Consider the following 21,991-nt stretch of genomic DNA (forward strand, 5'->3'; position numbering starts at 1 on the left):
CTTTGCTGAGAACAAGCTACAGATAGATGATGTACAGTATGCCACTCCTTCCTTTAATAACCAGGAATTTCTGACAGTGAAATTTTTCAGTGAAATCTGATTATGAAATACTTATAATTATTTCAGAGCAGATTTTTATGGAAAAAGAAATTTAAAGTTTTTAAAATCAGTTTTGAATACAATATATGAAAATAAGCTATATTTTTTAAAAATTGTACTTTGAAGAATGAAAACATCATCTCTTTCTTATCATGTGAGTTAGCCTGCATACAGTATGAACTGATTATTTAAAGCATACCAGAGTTCAGGCAAAAATATCTCAAGCTTCTTTTTTTGACCCTTGTGCTTTAGGACTGACCTGAACAGCTCAAATTTTGTTTCTTTTGCTGGTCATGTCTTATATCTGCTACTTGATCTTCAACTGAAACTTCTCTGGTTTCACAAAATTAAGTTCAGCAGTGATTTGGGTAAATTTCTATAGCTACCTATGACATTAGAGCTTAGATATTAGATATGACATCAACCACAGCCAGGTTCCATGAAGACCAATCCAACATTCTCTATTCTACCTGCTGGACAATCTTTGTAAGCCTAGTGCAGGAACCTTGACCCGTGAACAAACTACAAATTAATGAAATATTTCCCACTTATATAAGATTTATTTTACAGATTCTTAGTCAAAATGTACAGTTAAGGCTTTTGAGCACAGGCTAGTAACAGTAAAAGTAAAAGTAAAAAGACACTATTCTAGAGGAGTTATTAAAGAATAACATATCTTTCTTTGAAATAAAATTATATTTTGGAACTTTTCCTGCATAAAACATCAGAATTTAACTTGAAAGAGAAACATAGCTCTGCAGTGTTGAATATCCATGAATTGCTTGCACACAATTTCATATAATTATAGAACAGTTTGGGTTGCAAGGGCCCTTAAAGATCATTTAATTCCAGCCCTTCTGCCTGGACACCTTCCGATAGACTAGTTTGGTCAGAGCTCCATCCAACCCAGCCTTGAACATTTCCAGGGACGAGGCATCCACAACTAGTCTGGGCAACTTGTTCCAGTGTCTCACCACCCTCACAGTGAAGAATTTCTTCCTATTCACTAATTTTCAGTTTAAAACTCTTGCCCCCCTTTTCCATTTTTATTCACTGCAAAATTAAAAAAAAAAAAATATTGCATATGGAATTGCAAATAGCATACAGATGCTCAAAACGTTTTCTTGATAAATTACTAGCAGATTAGTTTTTCTTTTTAAAATAACCACTGATCAGTTTTAAATTGTCAGTGAGGAAACTATCACCTGATGAACAACTATAATAATTTTTAAGTCATCATATTTTAAACTTCCATATCCCTTCACTTGCCTGCCTGGCCAAAATATGCTTTTTGACATAATCACTGCTCTGAAAATAGTTATGAAATATTTTCTTTTATGGAAATTTTCTACTCTGAACTGCCAGTCTTTTGTCAAATTTGAATGAGGAATATTCTTTCAGGGCTGATAAAACCTCTCTGTCAGGCTGCCCATCTCTGTGTGATGTTTCCAATACAGAAGGCTGTACTTAGGCAAAGAACCAATGCATCTTTTTCTTCCTGCCCTAACATTTTGACATTAGTCCTGGCTTATGCTGCTCAGCTGTCATCACATTCAGCCTCAGAGACAATCTCCATTCAGCACTTTCAAAACATGATTTTTCATTGTGTTTTTCAGAAATATGAAGGAAATTATTATAAAAGATACAAAATTTCTAACATGGAGACAGACCACCTGAATTGTGATCTGAAAATTGGCATACAGAGCCATGGGTTTATATTGCCTCTTTCCCTTCTTGTTTTAGTAAGAATAACTATACAGAAATTCATATTTCAATGTAACAAGTAGAGCTGGTTGAGATAAACAAGTGTTCACTGCATTTGGCTTCCCCTCAGTTTGTGTTGTGATAGTGTGTGAGCATGAGAGCTGTTACTCTGGGGACCATTATTCTCCTTTCTCAGAGAGATTAGACTGCCCCCCACAGTCAACTGCTCAACTTCAACTCCGGTTCAGCTCTGGCCACACAAATTTCCCCCCTTACAGCAGCAAACCAATGAATCTCTGTAGTCTTCCACTGTCAATAATACTCCTAAAATGGAGCAAAAAAATTATTACAAAATGAAAGGATTGAAAGTCACAAAAAGTCAGAAGAACTATATTCTCCTTAAGTCTAAAAAAATGTTATTGAGTGCAATAGATTACTCTCTCTATATACCCTTAAAAGATTCACCGCATCATATATTTTTCTATTTCATGTAGTGCCTTATGATTTGTATCAACAAAATAATGAGCCATCTGCCTAGGATATTCTTTTCTATTAAACCTAATTTTAAGTATGACTGTGTCTTTAAATGAAAAGTATTACAAAAATTGATTCTTAAGCAACTGTGGCATGCCTAGTGTAAGATTAGAGCTAGTGGGAGAAATTAGTTATAATGCTAATTCAGGTGACATTAGCAGGACCATTTCAGTGTAGGTGGATCCCTGCAGAGGTCAGAAAATGACCGTGTGGCTGGATATGTGTGACAGATACAAAGACACTACAAGATTAGAAAGCAGAAAGCAGACTGAGGACTGGTGTCCTTTTCAACAACAGAGGGTAGAGTAACCCAAAAAGCTGTATCAAAGATCACTCACAGACAACCAGGCTTTGCTTCACTAACTTAAAAAAGGATTTGCATTTGCATCAGCAAACACTATTACTTGGCCTTCTAATTACAAAGCCTATTTTCAGTTTCCACAATGGGATTACTGCTTGCTGGAGAAAGGTCAATTTCTGTCCTTTGGATGAGAAATTGGAATCTATTTGAAAAAGTTGGATGTATTTTATTGTTTCAATAGTATCATGATATCGAATATTTTATTAAGCAAATGATATATTAAAACTTCAAAACTCTTACACATCCAGCAAAAGAAACATAACTTTTTTGTTAATTCTGTGTGTGACATCATGCTCTCATAATTGTACTAGGGGAACAGAGCTGCTATGCAACAGGTCTCTCAGAAAGTTTTCTGAGTAGTTTGTCTACTTATGAGAGTTAAAATAGCCTGCAATGACTCCAGTACTACTTGTCTGATTCTACACTGCAAAGGTGAATGAGTCATAAGCTGCCTCTGGCTCTGATTTTGGAAGATAAGAGAAGTAAATTGCTTCCTTTCTTTTTTCCTAGAATTGTAAAAAATTTGTGCTGAAAAACACACATAACCAATCTGTATTTTAGTAGTTTTTTTCTGTCTGTTTGTTTGTTTGGAAGTTAGTTCATTTAAAAACAGAGACAAATGCAACTGTGATTTGAAAATTACATTGTATGGACATATGGAATAATAAGTTTTGTTTAATTGGGAAATAAATGTTATCTGAGATGTTAAGCAAAATACTAGAGTGGGCTGAAGAAGAAAAAGTGCAAAAAACTCTTCATAAACTGTAGATTTTCACAGTTACTAGAAGGTATTTTAGTGGCTTTATGTGGCTTTAGTAGTTAGGTGCTGTAATGTACATGTTCTTCCCTGTCATCATTTCACAAAACCATATATTTATGTTACTCACATGTGGATCAGATAGAAATTTAGAAAGATACAGTCAGTAATGTTCTTTATGTCAGATAAATATTTGCTTATTTACATTATATTTTCATTTATCTGTGTTGCTAAAATAAAACACCACTTGTATGTAACTAGAGTTTTCAAAATGTTCCTTGAAGAAAACATTTCTCAAATTTCATCAGTTTATCTTTATGGGTATGAAAACATTCTAGTCCTTGGTGGCTGGAGATTGCTGTGCAGAGAATTTTATGAGCCCATGAGTCAGAAACACATGGGCATGAATCAGACCCTTACAGAGCAGTGCCATAACCCAGCAGCCTCTCACATGACCTACAGGCAGAAAAAATTTCGGCATTTGGAAAGTTCTGAAGAGGTTTAGAAATCCACAGCACATACACATCACTCCCATAAGGTGGAGGCCCCTTCTCCAAAAAGAAGGTTAAGTTTGGGTAAACGCTCAATTGGTACTCAGTGGATGTGGATTTAATATATTCTACCACCCTCTGTAAAATCCTGTATCATGGATTTTTGTATTAACATGTACAGTAGTTTGAGATATGATTATTTTGATCTTTTCATCAAGTATGTGTCTGAGTGTAGTAAATGTTTTTATAGGTCCTCATACAGAAAAAATAGATTTAAGCATTTCTTGAATACTTTAATATTAAGGTGAGGTACCTCACTCTGTCTGTGAAAAGCAGTCTAAGATAAAAACCAAGCCCTAAGTCCACCATGGTAATATTCAGAAACTTAGTGTTTAAAATGCGTACTGAATATTTGTTGATTAGATTCAGTTTATGCTTTTCCAGAGTTTGAACCTCAATCTTCCCAACCACTGAGGAGTTTCCTAAACACCAGAATAGATTATAAGTGGACTCTCAGGAGTCTAGATATTCCTATTACCTCTTCTACCTCTGTAAATAACAAAAAACTAGTTGGAACAGGACATTTACATATGATTTTTACAGCACAAGGGAATTCTCTCCATGCTGAATTCTAGAATCAGTCTTTCTTTTATGCTCAGTAAAACTGATCTGAAAATTCAAAAGAACAGGGGCATGAACAAGTATCTCTCATGCATTATGTGAATGTCAGATATAGCTAAGCTTCTGGGTATTCTAGGATGCTTTTCACTCTGATTATATCAGTACTTCAGAAGTGATTTTAGAAAAAAACCTTCCCAATTTATGTATTTTTTTTTCACTTTGATCAAAAGATATCTTCTAATAAAGTAATACCTTAAAGAAAATTATTAAAAAACTCCAGAACAAACAGGTGAACTGTGGGTGGAAAGCTGAGAGTAGTATGACACAAAAGGGCACTTTTTTTCATCCAGATGGAAACTGTTATATCCTTAGGAACATTTTCTTCAATAAAACTGACCTCAGGTTTTTATGAACAGCTCCTTACATGATGACAATCCTACCAGTCACAGTTCTTATCCTGAGAGTTTTCAGATTTATTTACTTCAAACTATTTTTTTTTATTTTATCTTTTCAAACTTGGACCTTTATTGCCACAGCAAGTTCATAAAGCAAGTTCATAGGCATCCAAAACCTGACTTGCAGGAACAGTCCAGAGGAAATGAAAAAACATGTCCTGTGATCTATTGGGTTGTTACTCTTCATGAGCATTGGTATTGTTGGCAGGCACACAATTTACTAAATCATGAGAAATCTGGATTGCTACAGATAGAATTGAAGACCTACAGCAGAACTATAGAAGACAATCTTTGATTGCATCTGAACAGTGGGGAAAAAAAAGAAAAAGAAAAAAAAAAGAAAAAAAATAGTTGTTTCTACTGCCCTTTTAGCAGCAAGTTTTTCCTTTAGCCCAGGCATGCTTGAAGAGACATCAACAGCTTGTTTCAGAGCAATTAATGATGCCTTCATTTGTCCTATAAAAATTGGACAGCTTTCCATAAATTCCCTCCATGTCATCCTGGCCCTCAATTTTTGCCTGGGATCAGTGTATTCTCTGGAATCCACTAATGTATATAACAAAATCTCAAGCAAAATTAGCACTGATGCTTGGTTCTCCTGGAAGTCTGATTTAGTCAATAGTGTCACATATGATTCTTCTTTGGGATCTGCTCATCTAATCAGAAATCTTTGAATCTTTGACCATCTTCTCATTCTACAGTCACAGAATGACTTTTGTAGAGAAGTACTTTGAAAAATCATCTAGTTCCAATTCTCCTGCCTCGGGGCTTGTTAGTAGTGATTTGGTCTGGACAAAGGAGATAGCAAAGAAATAAGAAGAACAGAAAGAACAGGGGTTTTGTAAGCTCTGGAGAAGTTCCCAGTAAAGGTCATTGTTGGGCATCTGTTCTCTCAATCAATTCAGAAGCCATGTGGTGGATGTAAGCTCAGCTATCTCAGTGCAACTAACAGCAAACTGGTGCAGAAATCTTTGCAAAGAGATTTTTCAAGAAAAGATGGTGGAAATTCTTACTACAAATACAGCAGTGTATGCGAGCAAGAGACCTTTCTTTTCTTCTGAAATCTCTGTATGGAAAAATTGGTGTTTTCTTCCAAACAGACAGGGATTTCTGTTTTGGGACCTTTGAACATTTACACAGCCCATAGGTAAATTTCAGAATTGTCACCATTGCCCTGTGTATTCAGATTTCAAAATTTTGCAAACTCCCTTCGAAAAAGGTTTTCACTCAAAGGTCAAGAAGTGTTTTAAATTATGAAGCACAAGAGAGCTGGTGTTATTTTTTTAGTGTGAACCATGTATTTTTAGAGGTTAAAGTAATAGCAGCAGCTGATATTTATTTTTTTTTGCTGTGTTAGTGAGTGCTCATAAATAACCTAATGGCCTTATCTGATTCTACAAAAAAAAAAAAAAAAAAAAAACAAAAAAAAAAAAAAAACAAACAAAACCAGGTGTTTTGGCCGAGTACCATACAATATAACTGCTGGTGTAGAGATTTGATACTTTTTAGAATTATTTAACTCATCTATATTTGTGGACTGGGTGCAATCTGCAATCTTGTCCATATAATTCTTTATTAACTGTAGGGACACTGTGCTGGTGACTATGTACTATGATCCTGTTTCTGTTGTTGCCAGTTATAAGGATGTTACAAATGTAACCAGACAAATTTTAATCTTTATTATAACTATCACCCAACATACTGTGATTCTTTTAACTTCTCTGCTTTCACTACATCAGATTTTCTAATTCTGTTCATGCCTTCAAAATTCCCTTCTGCTCTATTCCATTGGCAGGAATAAAGCGATTGTGAATTGCAGAGGGGATAGACACAACTGAGCCACTTTCATTTTCTTTTTAAGTCTATGTATCTTCCATAACCTAAAATTTGACAGTTTCTCTTCTGTACTTATTTATTCTCTTTCTTTTCTTGGTTCCAATGCTGTTTGGTGTCAGTCACCTACGGGAATTGTGAGAGGATAAAAAAAAATAAAAAAAGAAAGTAATACCAGAGTTTACAATCCTGCAGAGATTTGCCTTCTTATATGGTTCTACTGGCTAATAATGAGCATAAACATAAGAAACTGTCCCATTTTAAGAAGTTCTTTTTTCAAGTCTCTGAGCTAATGCAGAAGGAAGAAGAGTTTTCAGTTTCAGAAGGCCTTCTTTCTTTTACTTTGAAGAAATAATGGAGATTGAAACAGTTGGATAAATTCAAATCTCATTAAACACCACAAGAAATGAATGACCATCCTTGATTCTGCTGCCTACAGGGTTAGACCATAAAGTTTATTCTCACTAACTTTCTGCATCTCAGAAGTTCCCTGACAGAAGACAAAGAATGTAGAATGAAGAAATCCAGCATGAGTGGCTCTCAAAAGACATTTGAAAGAATCAGCCTTTCCCTGCTGCCACCTACCAGAGCTTTCAGAAATTCAATTTGCATTCTATGTTGACAGCTAAAAAATACAGGCATAGAAATATCTGACCCACACAGATCCCATACAGTAGCAAGGATAAGAGCTTTTGCTCTCTTCGAGAGAACCTCTCAAAGGCATTAAACTGGAAGAAAGGAAGCAAAAAAGGTTTAGGCTTGGGAAAAATGAGAAGCCAGTTGCATGCTCTAAAATTTCTCTGCTTAAGTTCCCTCCCTCTAGAGGAGATTACAAAAATGTAAACAAATGAATAATAAAATATACTTTTGTTGATGTTGTTCATCCTTATGAAAGGCCTTAGGGAGATAATTGTCAGAACCTAGTTCTACCCATCTCTACACAGGGAATGTAAAATTAATTAAAAAGACATGAGGTAAAAAATATATTTTAATCCTTCCAGATGTGCCTTTATGGTATTTTTCTGTATGACAGGAGGGCCAGCAGCTCAAATGGAGTTTAAGAATCAAGTATTAAAACAGTAGCTGTCAAAAATGTAAACAGACAAGAATAAAATTTTAAATGTCTAGGAACCATCTGTATGTATGATGCAAGCCATCTCTGTAATTTAAAACATTGCATGACCTTGGAATGAAGAACTTTTTCTAAGGGAGTTTGCAAAATTTTGAAATCTAAATACATAGGGTGATGGTGACAATTCTGAAATTTACCTATGGGCTGTGTAAATGTTCAAAGGTCCCAAAACAGAAATCTGTCTGCTTAGCAGACAACACAAATTCTAAATTATCCACATGTAAGAAGCACATACTAGAAATACAGGTTTTTCTTGCTAAAATTAGGAGACCAAAGTGTCAGAATTACGCCCTAGGTGACCTGTGTGTACACTGTGGTGGTGGTTCTATCATCATAGATCTGTGGACTCCAGTCTGAAAACAAATAAAAGAGCATTACATGAAGTTGACTTTCTTGTGTAATTAGGTTCACAAATTCAACCTGCTTTGGAGATAAATAGAGATTGGCACAAAGCTAAGAAAGATTTTATTATGTTATTGCACAGTTGAATTCTCCCTATGCTTCCTTGGAAGTTATTGTAACTTTCTCCCCTCCAGCTACTTTGCATCAAAACTTTGTAGAAATACTTTGGCTCTAGAAATCATGTGTCTAGAAATGTGTCCCAAAATATGGCCTGCCTGCTTGTGACTGATAGGTCTTGTCTGACTCTGCATTACACTAGCTGAAACCTCCCAGAATAATGGTCCTCTAGACTTTATTATTTCAAAGTAAGAGAAATTTCAGGTAAGCAGAGATTTTTCTCTATGCTGATTGACATTCATTGTCATTTAGATATGCAAAACCATAGATGGGAACATAAAACCCTCAGAATGCAAATTCCCTTGAAATGACAAGGCTTACTGATTCACTATCTTTTCTTTATGGAGAGGATTTTGAAATGAAAGCTATAACCTCAGGCTTCAAAACAGACACACTAACTGTGTTTACAGTAAAGTTCCATATACCAAATAGACAATTTAGAATAAATCTTTCTGTTCAGTGTTATTCGTACTTTAAAAAATTACTTATATGACAGCAGTAAATTAGGTTGTAATGAAAAGAACTATTATAAATTCTCTTGAAAAGATATCTACATTTTAGTAAACTTTGATTTATTCCAAAATCTTCTTTCTTTAAAAATTCCAGCTATATTCCATGTCTATATATTCAAAACTACTTTTTGAAGTGGAAATCGTCTATAGATACAAACAATTCAAGACATGATAAGACTTTTCTTACTGTTGCCCATGTGTACTCCTCTAAGTCCTTCACAAAATAATGCTTCTTTGAAATGTAATTCTGATTGTTTTAGAAAAGTCCTCCGTGGTGACTTCTAAAGCCAACTGAACTGATTTTTTTTCTGCCATATTTTGCATTTTCATTGTTTATTCACTTGATATAGATATAGGGGCCAAGTGTGTCTGTCATGCTGTTTCAGTGCTGGCCAAGCTGCAATAAAATTTCTGCTACAGTGCCAATGCTTACAGATGATATTTTTTCACACAGCTTTTTCTAATGCATTTATAGATTTTATTAGAAGTCTGCATTAAAATTTACAGTATTGTTGTACACTGGGCTAATTTTATTTTTAGACCTTTTGTTGCTGTCAGTAATAAGAAAACATGCTTTTGTTCCAATTTCATAAGTATAATGTATTTCTTCTTTTTAATTCCTAATTGTAACTCTTCAGTATGAATTTATTTATTGAAACATGAGGCAAAAAACTCATGGTAATTTCTTTGGAGCTGAAACAAGTCATTGACTAGTCTACACAGAGGCGTGTGGCTGTCCACTGCTGGATGGAATGACATTACAGGGCTTCTCCTTGGCATTTTGATATTGTCATATCATTTTGAATGTGGCTCTTCATTTGAGAACGCAGACCTCCATTGTCCTTCGAACATCCTTTAGAATAAAATTTTGAGGTTTCTCTGTAATACTGAGATCTTTAACTTGTGTAAAGAAGTTATAATCTACCAACTTTTTACACGTAACACATAATATTTTCCCTCTTGTATGCTAACCATTATTCTTAGTCACTGGATATTTATATAATACCTTTTCTGGTTTGCTGAAATATGCTAAGCTTTTTGTGATATGTATATATAAGTACAATAAGTACAAATTACCGTAATTATTTATGGCACCTATATGTTATTGACATTTTAACACCTATAAATATGTTGTTTTCAATTTTCTAAAAGTTATTGAAAAGGCAAAATCATTAAAAATAGCCCCTCACCCATAAAACCTGTTGCTGAACTTGAAAATTAGAGTCTTCATTTCTAAAGTTTAAGAAACCACCAGCTAGCTGGTTATTAAACTCCAGTTATCGCCTTTTCTGTGTGACAAAATAATTGTATTAGGAATTTTTATTACTGCTCCTATTACTATCTTGGAATAATTCACTCTTTCTTGGAGATCATCTGTACAGCCTCTCTTTTTTCTCATTGTAAGGAACAGCTCTAATCTGTGTCCTTCAAAGAGCTGCTAGTCTGTCTCAGTGGCTGCATCCTTTAGATGGCTTTCCTTTGAATTTGCAAACACTTCACTGAGGGTGCCAGAACAGGCTTGCAGTTGGAAATGCACACAAGCAGGCAGCAGATCCTGTGGTTAAAACCAGTCACAGAAGAATGTAAAGAAGAATGAAGAATCACATGAAGAGACTGTGAGATGTTCATAGCATGCCGATGTGCCTGTGTTACAGATTTACCCTAGGAGAATACAAATCCCTGCACAGTGCACTCTATTTATTTTGTTGCAAATCCTGGAACAGTTTTTTGATGTGTTGAAGGATTTATGTTGTTAATCTCTGTTGGTACAACTCAGGCAAGAAGAAGAGGCGCATTTTGGCATGTACATTATACATGGCACCAGTGTTTCCATGCAGGAGGATGGTAGAACAATGGGTGGGGCTTTTTAAAATTTTTATTTTCTTTATTATTTTTAAAAACAGTTCAGACATAAAATACTACCTCCTTAACAATCTGTAGATTTAGGTGCCACTTTAAATATTAAACAATACTTAAAAACTGTTTTGCAAGACTATTTGTCTAGAACATGAGAATGAATTCCACTCAATGTGTGTAAGAGCTGTTTAATTGCTAGCAATAGTTGTTTACATTGACAGTACATCCAGTGATTAATTCACAGGATTCCTAAGGGACGACTGAGCTGCAGAAAGGTCTCAAAGATGCAAGCCAGGGTAGACTGTAAAATATTTAGCAAACATTAAAGCAAACCACAAAGAACTACAGAAGGAGTCAAGGGTAGGGAAGCATATATTATCTGCCTCAAAAAAAAAAAAAAAAAAAAAAAAAAAAAAAAAAAAAAAAGCTTTTAACCTGGAGATAAATGTTTTAAAGGGGATGAAAGACTGTTTCAAATAGACACATAAACACGCCAAACTGGGATAATATGTAAGGATGTGTATCACAAGGAACAGAAAAACTTACATTATATTGTTTCATTTGCTAATTAATTGATTGATTATTAGTATTTTGACTGCTTGATAATAGGATTAATTAATCTGTCACTATTTTATATGTCATATGTTATATGTTATATATTATATGTTATATGTTGTATGTTATATGTTATATGTTATGTTTTATATGTTATGTTTTATATTTTATATTTTATATTATTTTTTATTTTATATACAAATAGTCAGTTACAAGTTTCTTCTTTACTGTGGCTTGATCTATTATTTTTCCTCTAACATTGATATGCATATCATTGCAGGAAGGAAGAGATATAACTAAGGATTTCTCTCCATCTAATTACTTTAATTGATTTGTGCTGAAATAGTTGACCTTTAGTACTAGGTTCTCCCTTCGCATTCAGAATTGACAGCTCACTCTGATGATCATCAGCCACTGGGAAAATAAGTTAAGATTTCAATTAAAAAACATGAAGTATAGGCTAATCTATGGATCTCACATTAGTAATGCTCTGTGCTTCTCTGCTAGAAAATATCTATCATGTTTGGGCTGAAAAACATTAAATGGAAAGCACCTATAGAGGTACTACAGAGAAGTATATCTAAAACTTGACAAACCAAACTGACATAGGAGTGTCAGAGAACATGTTCATACATGTCAACAAATTAGACCTAGTCAATAGCACTCCTCTTTTAGGTCAAAGATCACAAGGTATTTAAAACAAACTAATTCTTATGTTGCATTTCTTGGGAGGCATGACAGTAATGATGCCTTCAGTTATCTACATTGTTTGCTTTAAGTCTTATTTTTCAGAAAAAGCTGGCCTAAAACTCCTTTTTATTGGACAAACAGGCAGAAACAATCCACATTTTGGTTTTGTCTCAGACACACCTATGGTCTTTAGTGCAAAAAAACAGAAGTAATAAGTGTTGAACTAGATAGAATATGCCAATTAAAAAGGGTTTGTTGCTATTCTCTGGAGCTAATTTTTCTTCAATAAGATCATTAGAAAAGTCTTCAAAATGTTTTCTATTTTTTACTTCTCAAGAGCACTTTTCATTACATGACTTCAGTGAATTTCAAAAAATGGTGCAAAGCACTCACTGAACATAACAACTGTGTTTGAAGCCTATGCTGTTGTAGAAACACACCCTAGCTAATTTTATGCTGTGTATTACATTAGCATGCTTTAAAAGAGACAACATTAAGTGTTTCAATAGAAAAAATATGACAATAAACTCAAAGCACTTTTCTCAGTTCAAAACCACTTTACTTTGGACAAATGTTGTTCCATAATTGGAATATATTATTACTTTTATTATTTGTATTACTGCAGTCGGAAGCATTCTCTAGCAGAAGATGTTATGTATTAAAGTACATTTTGGTTGCTCTGCTGTATGACATATGTTGGATTCAAAGTGGGAATAATTGGGCAAATATTGAGTAATCTATTTGCTGAATTATGAGTATGAAGTGGAAGTAAGATGAAAAATAGATTTTTTTTTAGTAGGAAAGGAAGCAATGAATATCTCTACAAAAGCATCTTTATATTATTCAAAATAATTCCTCATAAAAATTCATGACATTTAAATTAGCTCTAACAGTATAATATTCCAAAGATGTTGATTCAATTGCTAATAGCCGCTGGAAATGTTCTTTACTATCTCTCAGTCAATGTTTTAACTCTTCAAATCACTTAGTCTTTGTAATTTTAAAGGAAAATAAAATATATCCTTAATTTTTTTTCTATGTCTTTCTATAATATTCTATGCTCTTAAATTTGGTGCCTTGTATGACTAAATTTCAAAGAAAAACAAAAATTCTATAAAGCGAGAGGCTACTGCAGACTTTCAAGTTAAATTATCAAGTATCATCCTTGGAACAGTGGACTACTGAAAACCTCAACAGAACAATTTTTGGATTGAAGGTTCACTTATTTTTGCCAAAGACCTGGCAAAAATATCTTTTCCCCACAGAAAGACCACCTTGCATATATATCTTTTCTCTCTTTCTCATGCTATCATTCCTGTGGTGAATAGGGCTGAAGAAGATCACCAACATATTTTCCTTGAGAACTTCCAGCTTCTAAGTCATTCCCCCACTACTTCTTTGGAAAACAATTCAAATTTCTTGATTTTTCATTCCTTTGCAGGAGAACCAAATATTTTAAGCAGAAAAGACACAAATGAAGTTTGATTGATTTATGATGAGACAACTAGAGAAAAGGAGGTTCTGAGTGGACCTTATCACTCTCTACAACTACCTGAAAGGAAGAAGGCTGTAGCAAAATCAGGGTCGGCCACTTCTCCCAGGAAGCTGGTGATTGAACAAAAGGACATAAACACAAGCTGCACCAGAGAATGCTCAGATTGGACTTCACAAAAATTGTTTTTACTGGAAGGGTGGTTAAGCATTGGCATGGGTTTTCCAGGGAGATGGTGGAATCACTGTCTCTGGAGGTGTTCAAGAAATAACTAGATACTGAACTTAATACAATGTTCTAGTTCTTCTCATAGGTCAAATATTTGACTCAGTGATCTTGGAGTTCTTCTCCAACATTTATCAGTCTATAATTCTATGACTAAGACAACTGAGATCCAAAAAACTGAAATGCCAACATCGTAGCTATTCATCTTGCTTTCCTTTACATTCTGTGGCAAGAAGTAGCCATTTATTGAGGCTGCCTATCATATTACATGCCATTTTCCTCTTCCTTTCTACTGCCTGTAAAGTAAGCCCAGCCTCATTACCTTACGTGCAGACATCCAGAATCCAAATATTTAAAATGAGGTCTCCAGTGAAGGTTTCTATCCCATGGTTTGTTTGATTTTGATGATTTTACAATGCAGTGTCAAAAGACAATGTCAATAGACAATGCAATGATATCATGTTGTCGATTGCTTTGAGTGATAAGTGGGATAAAATAGCAACTTTCAAATAAAATCTCTCTCAGATAAACTAAACCACCACAGTGGGAAATGCACAGAGGAGGACCAGATGAACTTACCAAGGTCTTGAGAAATCTACTGGCTTCCACTTAGTTCTGGAGGCTTTTGTGTGTGTGTCTGGTTTGTTGGCTTTTGGTTGAAGCTTTTTGGTGTATGTCTTTGGTTTTGTTTTGGTGGTTTTTTGGGTCTGGTTTGGGTTCTTTGTTACAGTTAATAAAATTTCATCAGAGAAACATAATGTATTCACATTTTGCTGTGTTTTAGTAGTGATCCTAGTTCTCATAGTAGATGACCTGGATGGGCAACTTATCAACACAGATTCCTGCTGTTATTGTATTTCTCTCCCAGGTTATTGCCAAGCTACGTCATTGAGCAATCTAAGCAGAAACCTGTGTGCATGCACAGAACAGGGCAGAAAGTTTATTTCTGTTTAAAAATGTCAGGAGCAACACTGATACAATCCCATTTACAAAATGAATGCATGTATTTCTGTAAGCTTAGAAGACTGAAAACTTTGACTGAAACAATGTAATTAAAAGTTACAATGAAAAAAATGGGTTCTAATTCTTAGTGACATTTGATTAAACATGCTAGCTCACAAAAATACACAAATGAAGGTCACATTTGCAAGTATTATAAGACAGTCTACATTTTAATTAGGTAGTTGAGAAATGTCAATGAGTTAGTAACTGACCAGGAGTCACTTATAGAAAAAAAGGAATAAAGGAAAACAAAACATCACACCAAAAGTCAGAATCCTTTACTCTCTATAAAGTTCAAACATTACAAAGACAGTTTTCAAAGAAATTTTGGGATTGATTCTATGAATTTGCATTGTCAATTTTGCCTGTTTAAAGAAAAAATGCATTTTGGTCAAATTACTGTGTACCATTGTTTGAGATTTATTGAGTTATGTTGTGCCTTTTAAAACAAACTATAAAATATGACAGGGTAGTATTTGTGGTTTGTATTTGTACCCAAGGAACTTGAGTAAACATTTACTGTCTTGTGATCCCCTTTCCCTCAGAGTAAGCTTTGTTGTCCCACAACAACACACATGAGATAAAGTTAAATTTAACCTGACATATATATTACAAATTACAGCAATAAAATTATTTCACATTATCTTGGAATTCATACTTTTGTTTTTCTTTAAAAGCAAATAAACTCCATCAGTAATCAATGGAAGACAGGTTCTCTATTACCTATGGCTCTGTTGTTTTCCCTGCTGTCTTGAGTCTGACCAATCTGACTGAAGAGCAGCGTGTGTTGCAAATAATAAGAGATGTATGAATAATTTATTGAGTTATGACAAATTCATTAAAACATTACCAAAACTATTTCATATCAGTTTGCTGTTGGAAATCCATTAAGAAAATGTGCACTGGAAATTAAAAAGAAATAGCCTATCTTAAAAGTGTCATGCCACTGTTAAAACTACTATAAATCTGGTGGTTCTAGTTGAAAGAAATATGAAGGCTAACCCAAGTCACTGATTTTATTGTGGCTGGTTTCTAGTTGCTTGATATACTTACCATTTGGTAAGGATATATATTTGTCTGCAACTTCTTGCAGCTGAAGAAACCTTTGGATGTTTCATCCCAAATACTTAGCTTATTTCTAAGAATGAGGCTAGGGCAAACAATTACATTGTGCAGGTCAAGGACAGCAGCATTTTGAGAATGACCCATAGTAGTTTTGATGAAATTTCTCACGGATTTTTAGGGTAGACTGGTAAAAAAAAAAAAAACAACATTAGAGAGCAATATCTATTCTCCAGCAGTTTAACTGTTTACTTAAATAATGGAATATATACATTTATTCTCCCAAATCTCAGAAGTCTAATCCAAACCAAATTAAAGGAATAATTTTACTGCAAATACTACTCCAAGAAAAATATATTCTAATTAAGTCACTGTAACTAGGCAGTTCAGAAGTGTAAATCTCTGAAGGTGAATTCTCAAATTAGGAAGTAGTTTTTGTTTTCATGTAAGTGTGTTTTCCGCTGTAGTTGTCAGTTAGGATCACAGGCTGCAGACTTTCAGTAAACAAAACGTGAAATATTTCCTTATACATAATTTATTAACCATTTCTAGTTATGTTTTACAAGAGAAACTTTACTCAGATACAACATCCCATGACAGAGCAACTGGAGTCAGGGTGAAATTTCACATTGATCGCTAATCCCAGCCAAATAAAGCAAGGTACCATAGAAGGTCAGAAAACAGATTACGTAACACTATCCTTACTGCAGGACCTTCTCACCATGTCAAGTTACATCTGTAGCCTTTCCTTCTCTTTCTTACCATGGCATTTTGCATTCATGCCATCTGAGATCTTGTAAATTCTTCTGTTCTTTCAAATCCTGAAACTACCACTGTGGTAGTGCTCTCTACTCCACTAGATAACAAAGAATTATAGGGTGTTTTTTTTTTTTTTATTTTTAAGTGGGAGAAGAATTGCTGTCTTCTTAACTTGATGAGGCAGCACAGAACAACTTCATTTCACAAAATTGCCTACACAAAATATTTCAGCAAAAAGAAGTTGTCAGAACTTTTGCAGTGTTGTTGAAACCTATTTACTACAGTGGCTCATTGTGTTACATACGCAAACAGGAGAGTCATAGCCTAAAAACAGCAAACATGATATGCCAATGTGAAGAGGCTGTCTGGTTTTTAAATATTTATCACCAGCAGAGATGACAGAATAGTGATCTTTTTTTCCTTCCAGACACTTCCAGTTGTCCTCCAAAAGACCTGTTCCTTCAAAGGCAGTCTAGATCCCTTTGCTCACCTCTATGAATTTATTTTTTGAATATTCTTCTCACCTCCTTAATACTGTTGCATTTTCTGGACAACTGATTTCAATACTTCTGCTTGTTTTTTTTCCTGCAGGTCCTGAGTTATAGTTTTTAATCTATTATAATGTAATTTATTTCTTATGTTTGCATTATGCAGGGATTGAAAACTTGAGCACTATTTTTTTGATTTGTAAACACTGAAATTTTAAATAGAGTCAGAAAAGGTAAAAAAGGGAACTTGAAGAGACAGCAGAGGAGATTGCTCTAGAATATATATGTTTTAGGGAGAGACATCTGTGTGTACAGGTACTCTTGGACTGTTTAGCTAGACTGCTTGATTTGCAGAGTAGTGTTGAATTGAGAGGCCTATTTAGCTTCAGCCAGTGCTTCTGCCTTGCACATACAAAGTGAAGGAAGGCTGTGAAGGAAAGATAGTGACCTGGCAGACACTTTTTCACTATGAGGTAGAAATACAGGTTTGTAGAAATAGAGTTAAAAACACCGAAAACTCATGTTTCCATAATTAAGAAACTTAATGACCACTTGATTCTTTTATTATGGTTAGAGCTGCAAGGAAATTTTCTTAGAGCACTGTGCTGCCACCCAATTCTTTTCAGAAGCTGAGTCTTTCATCAAGCCAAGGATATGTCTGTCACTCCTTTTATAGATAAAACCTTTCTACATTTCTACTGCTTAACTAAACATTCTTTTGTAAAGTGATAGATTTTGTCTCTATTCAGTGTTCACTTGTTTTTTTATTATTATTATTTTCCAGAATATTCAGACGCTGTTCCTGGTCTCCCCACATCATATGCGGCTATCCTAAGAATCAAATCTGGTAGTTCATCTTTAGCCTCATTTAATTCAAAGAACAGACCACGATTAAGCAGTCCTTCATTAGGAAGTGTGTCTTCACCAGGCTGGAGAGGAGCTGCACAGCATTATCACTCCCCAACAAACCTCTACCACTTTTCAGAGACCTTCAAACATGATGGTAAGTGTAGCTTCCCCCTCTAAAACTTGGAAATATTTTTCAAAATCAATGCATTTTTGTCAGCTTATTTCTAAGTAATTTCTAAGTATTTCTTAGTATCATTTCTAAGTATTTCTAAGGCATAATTTTGAGTTTTATTAAATGCCACAAGGTCAAAATGAGCTGCTTTCCTTTAAGTTGTTTGGAGTCACCTTAAACTCACCATTAATTTAAATATCATTTCTAGGTTAAGATATCTTCTCTTAAAGATTCCTGTGCAGAATGGTCTTATGAAGATGCTGCTACATGAAAATAACAAACCAATGATTTGAAATTCCATTGCAGGAGGATTTCATCTAGCAGTAAAATCTAAGCCACTTTTAATACTTTTTTTTCTCCTTGGAATTTTTTTTATTTCATCATGAATGACATTAATATAAATTAAACATGAAGATTAAACCTTATGAAAGTAATTTTTCTCTAAGTCATCTATTCTATGTAGTCAACTCTGTTATACATGTACTTATGTGTATGCTTGGACAGAGTTTCTGGTGTCATACAGTGTCATTCATGCTAAATGCAATAATTCAGAGTAATAATATATGTTTCCCCATGTTTGGTTACATTTTAAAAGGCCAGATTTCTAATGCTATTTCTTTAATGACAATAATTACCTGGATTGCAGTCAAAAAAGACAGAAAGACAGAAAGACAGAAAGACAGAAAGACAGGAAGGAAGGAAGGAAGGAAGGAAGGAAGGAAGGAAGGAAGGAAGGAAGGAAGGAAGGAAGGAAGGAAGGAAGGAAGGAAGGAAGGAAGGAAGGAAGGAAGGAAGGAAGGAAGGAGAAGATAGGAAGGGAGGGAGGGAGGGAGAAATTAGAGGATACATAAGCATATTAGTCTAAGGATGTAAAAGAGGAAAGAATTTTGATTAATATCTTACAGTACAGTGAAATTCACACAACATCATGAGTGTGATAACAGGTTACTTCTTCTCTCAACAAAGTCTTATTTCTTTTTCCCCAGAATATATCTTGCATGTATTGAAAATTAACAGTGTATGCATGTGTTTCTTGTGGAAAAATGGCTTATATATAAGCATAAATATCTTCCCTGAATAAAGTTTGATCTAGAAATGAAATAATTTGATCCTGTCAGCAGATAAATTCTATTTGATACCGTTTCTGGAATCAGGGAAGGTTTCTCCATTTGTCCTTCCAGAGTACTACTCTTTTAAACAGTGCCTAGAGTGAAGTCTGTTTTTCCCCATTCACCAGACCCTGATAACTCTTCCCTGACAACCTTTTAAGGGCAGGTTAACATTAATATCCATTATTAGAACTTTAGTTTATTATCCTGATCTTCTACATCATGGGTGTCTAAAGACTGAAGGAGAAAGCAAAAAAATACGGACTGTTTGAATAATATAGTACAAGCTAAAACTAGAAATCCTGGACATCTCCAGACAGCACGGTGAGATAATACCTCAGGGATGATCATCGTACCATAGGTATGATCTATCATTTAGGTCAGTAATCATGACTCTTCTTAAAACATTGAGGCCACATTGCAGCTCAGAAGTTGAGATCCATCAGTTTTTCAGGAGCAAGTGAGAAACCACTGACTGGAGACAAAACTGTAAAAGGGCCATACCTCACAAGGCCCAATGAATAGTGTATTTGACCAAGAAGAGAGGAACACCATGCTTCTAAAAACTACATAAAATAGTCTTAAGATACTTATTTCACTCACAGATCTTGGTATATCCAGCTGTGTAGACACTTGTAGAAATACGTAAATCTGAGTCACCTGATAATATTTTAAAAGCCCTTGATTAACTGAAATGCCTGCACAGCACAAGCATAGGTATGAAACAGTATTTAGAAAAGATCAGCACGTGACCAAGTAGGATAATCTGCATTATCTAAGAAGACTTGAACACATCTGTTGTGGAAGCTGAATGTAACTTATTTTCAAAACATCTATCAATTCTGTTGATAACTTGATGCCTGAATAAATATCTTTGATATTTAGAAACTGAGAATAAGTGACTATTTCAATTATCTGTCATTACACTTATTTATATTACTAAATTTCTTGATTTTTATTTGGCCTCAAGGTATTTTTTGGGTTTTTGTTTTTGTTTTCCATTTTTTCAGGTCTTGAAGTAAAGATAGTCTAATATTCATCCTATAACTGTGATGTGATGATAGAGTTAAGTGGTCCTGTTTGGCTTCCTAAATGAGGAAATGCTACAGCATCCTGTGGTAATGAGACACCACTGCTTCAAGTGAGAGGATATTTTTAGGAGGAGAGGAAACATGTTTTATATTATCATAATAGAGAATTTTCATAATTCAAATGTCTAATGTATGGCATAAATTCAGGAGAGAAATTTGCCATAAAAAACACCCAAAAATACTTTTATTAGCTGCTGAATTGTACCACTTCTCAAGTGACTTCCCAAATGATTTCCCAGCAGACATGCTCAAACACCTGACATGACTTGTAAAAAAGGTCCTTTTGTACTGAGTTGATGCTATTTCATTTGCACTTTCAATTCAACATGTGTTTCCTGATATCTTAAATTAAAAGAACTATGCTCTAGCTCACTGCTGACTTTAAACTACCTGGAATTATTTAGCGTAAACATGCAGCTAAGGCAATGTGGTCGTTGTCTTCAAATTACGTATCAATGCATAAAATCATTACTAAAAATGTGAATAGTAAGTATGAATTATTCATTAAACACTTCTGAAGGATCATAAAACTGCAAACTCTTTTATTTTCTAACTGTTCCAAAAACTTTTGGAATTGCTGCAGTAACAGTAATTGAACTTAACCTTGAATAAGGACTCTCTTTGTCCTTTCATCTTTGGTTTGACACATTTTACAAGAAAATGAAGAGCAGAGTCTGTGTCACAACTGAAAGTGTTTGAATCAGTGAACCCCAAGATATGCAAGACCTGAATCTAATTTTTGTAAAATGAGAATTCCTGCTTCCCCATCATCTTCTAGATTCAGTACTTACCAGCCTGAACAATAAACACAAACTACTTTTTTTTTTTTCCATTGCTAAAAAATATTTGACAATGTTGATTCATATGGCATGCAGTTTAGATATTACAAGCTAGATTTAGAACAGATTTATTTGTTTCAGACCACAGAACAGAGAAAGCATTTTCAAGCAACAGTGAAATCTTGTATCAACTTGCTTAATAAGCAAATAAACAGGTTTAAGAAAAGATAAATCTGAAAATATATGAAAATAATTTAATCTCCTTTGAAGTATAAACTTAATAATGCATGTTCTATACAATGTTCCACCATGCAGCAGGCTAGAACCAATGTATGTACTTTGAGGCACTTGTATCAGCCTCATCTTACCTCAAAAGGAATCTCAAAGTTTCTCAGCTTTTACATTGACTGAAACACAGTTAAAAAATTAAAATGTTTTTTTACAAATGCATATGTTGTAAATATATATATATATGCTTATATATATGCAAAATAATTATTGCAAATTTAAGCCACCTTTGTTAATTTTAAACTATGTGACACAAAGATTTAATCATTGGGATGTATTTTTGGCTTCATGAATTTGTGGGCTTCTTTTTTATTACATTGAAATTTTGAAAATATCTAATATTTTGACATATAGGGATATTAAAATGAATAGTAATTTTTTATTTCTTACGTGTAAAGATGAAAGATTATATCATAGTATCTACTTGTAAAATAAATATCAGCACTGAAGTTAATACATTTTTTCAGTGTTTGAACTGAAAAAAAAATTGTTTTTTTTTTTTTAAATAGTTTCTAGCTTTTATGTGGGGAAAGCAATAGTTTTCCATTTAAATCA

General features: G+C 34.1%; 1 protein-coding gene across 1 annotated transcript in view; it reads left to right on the forward strand.

The window, feature by feature from the left end:
* CNTN5 (contactin 5) overlaps nucleotides 1–21,991 on the forward strand; it is a 267,712-nt gene that overhangs the window by 22,899 nt on the left and 222,822 nt on the right. The window contains exon 2 of the mRNA XM_062514906.1: nucleotides 17,933–18,151. Coding sequence (XP_062370890.1) covers nucleotides 17,933–18,151 — 219 coding nt within the window. The remainder of the gene's footprint in view (nucleotides 1–17,932; nucleotides 18,152–21,991) is intronic.

Source organism: Cinclus cinclus, chromosome 2 (assembly GCF_963662255.1).
Source record: "Cinclus cinclus chromosome 2, bCinCin1.1, whole genome shotgun sequence".
Classification (NCBI taxonomy): domain Eukaryota; kingdom Metazoa; phylum Chordata; class Aves; order Passeriformes; family Cinclidae; genus Cinclus; species Cinclus cinclus.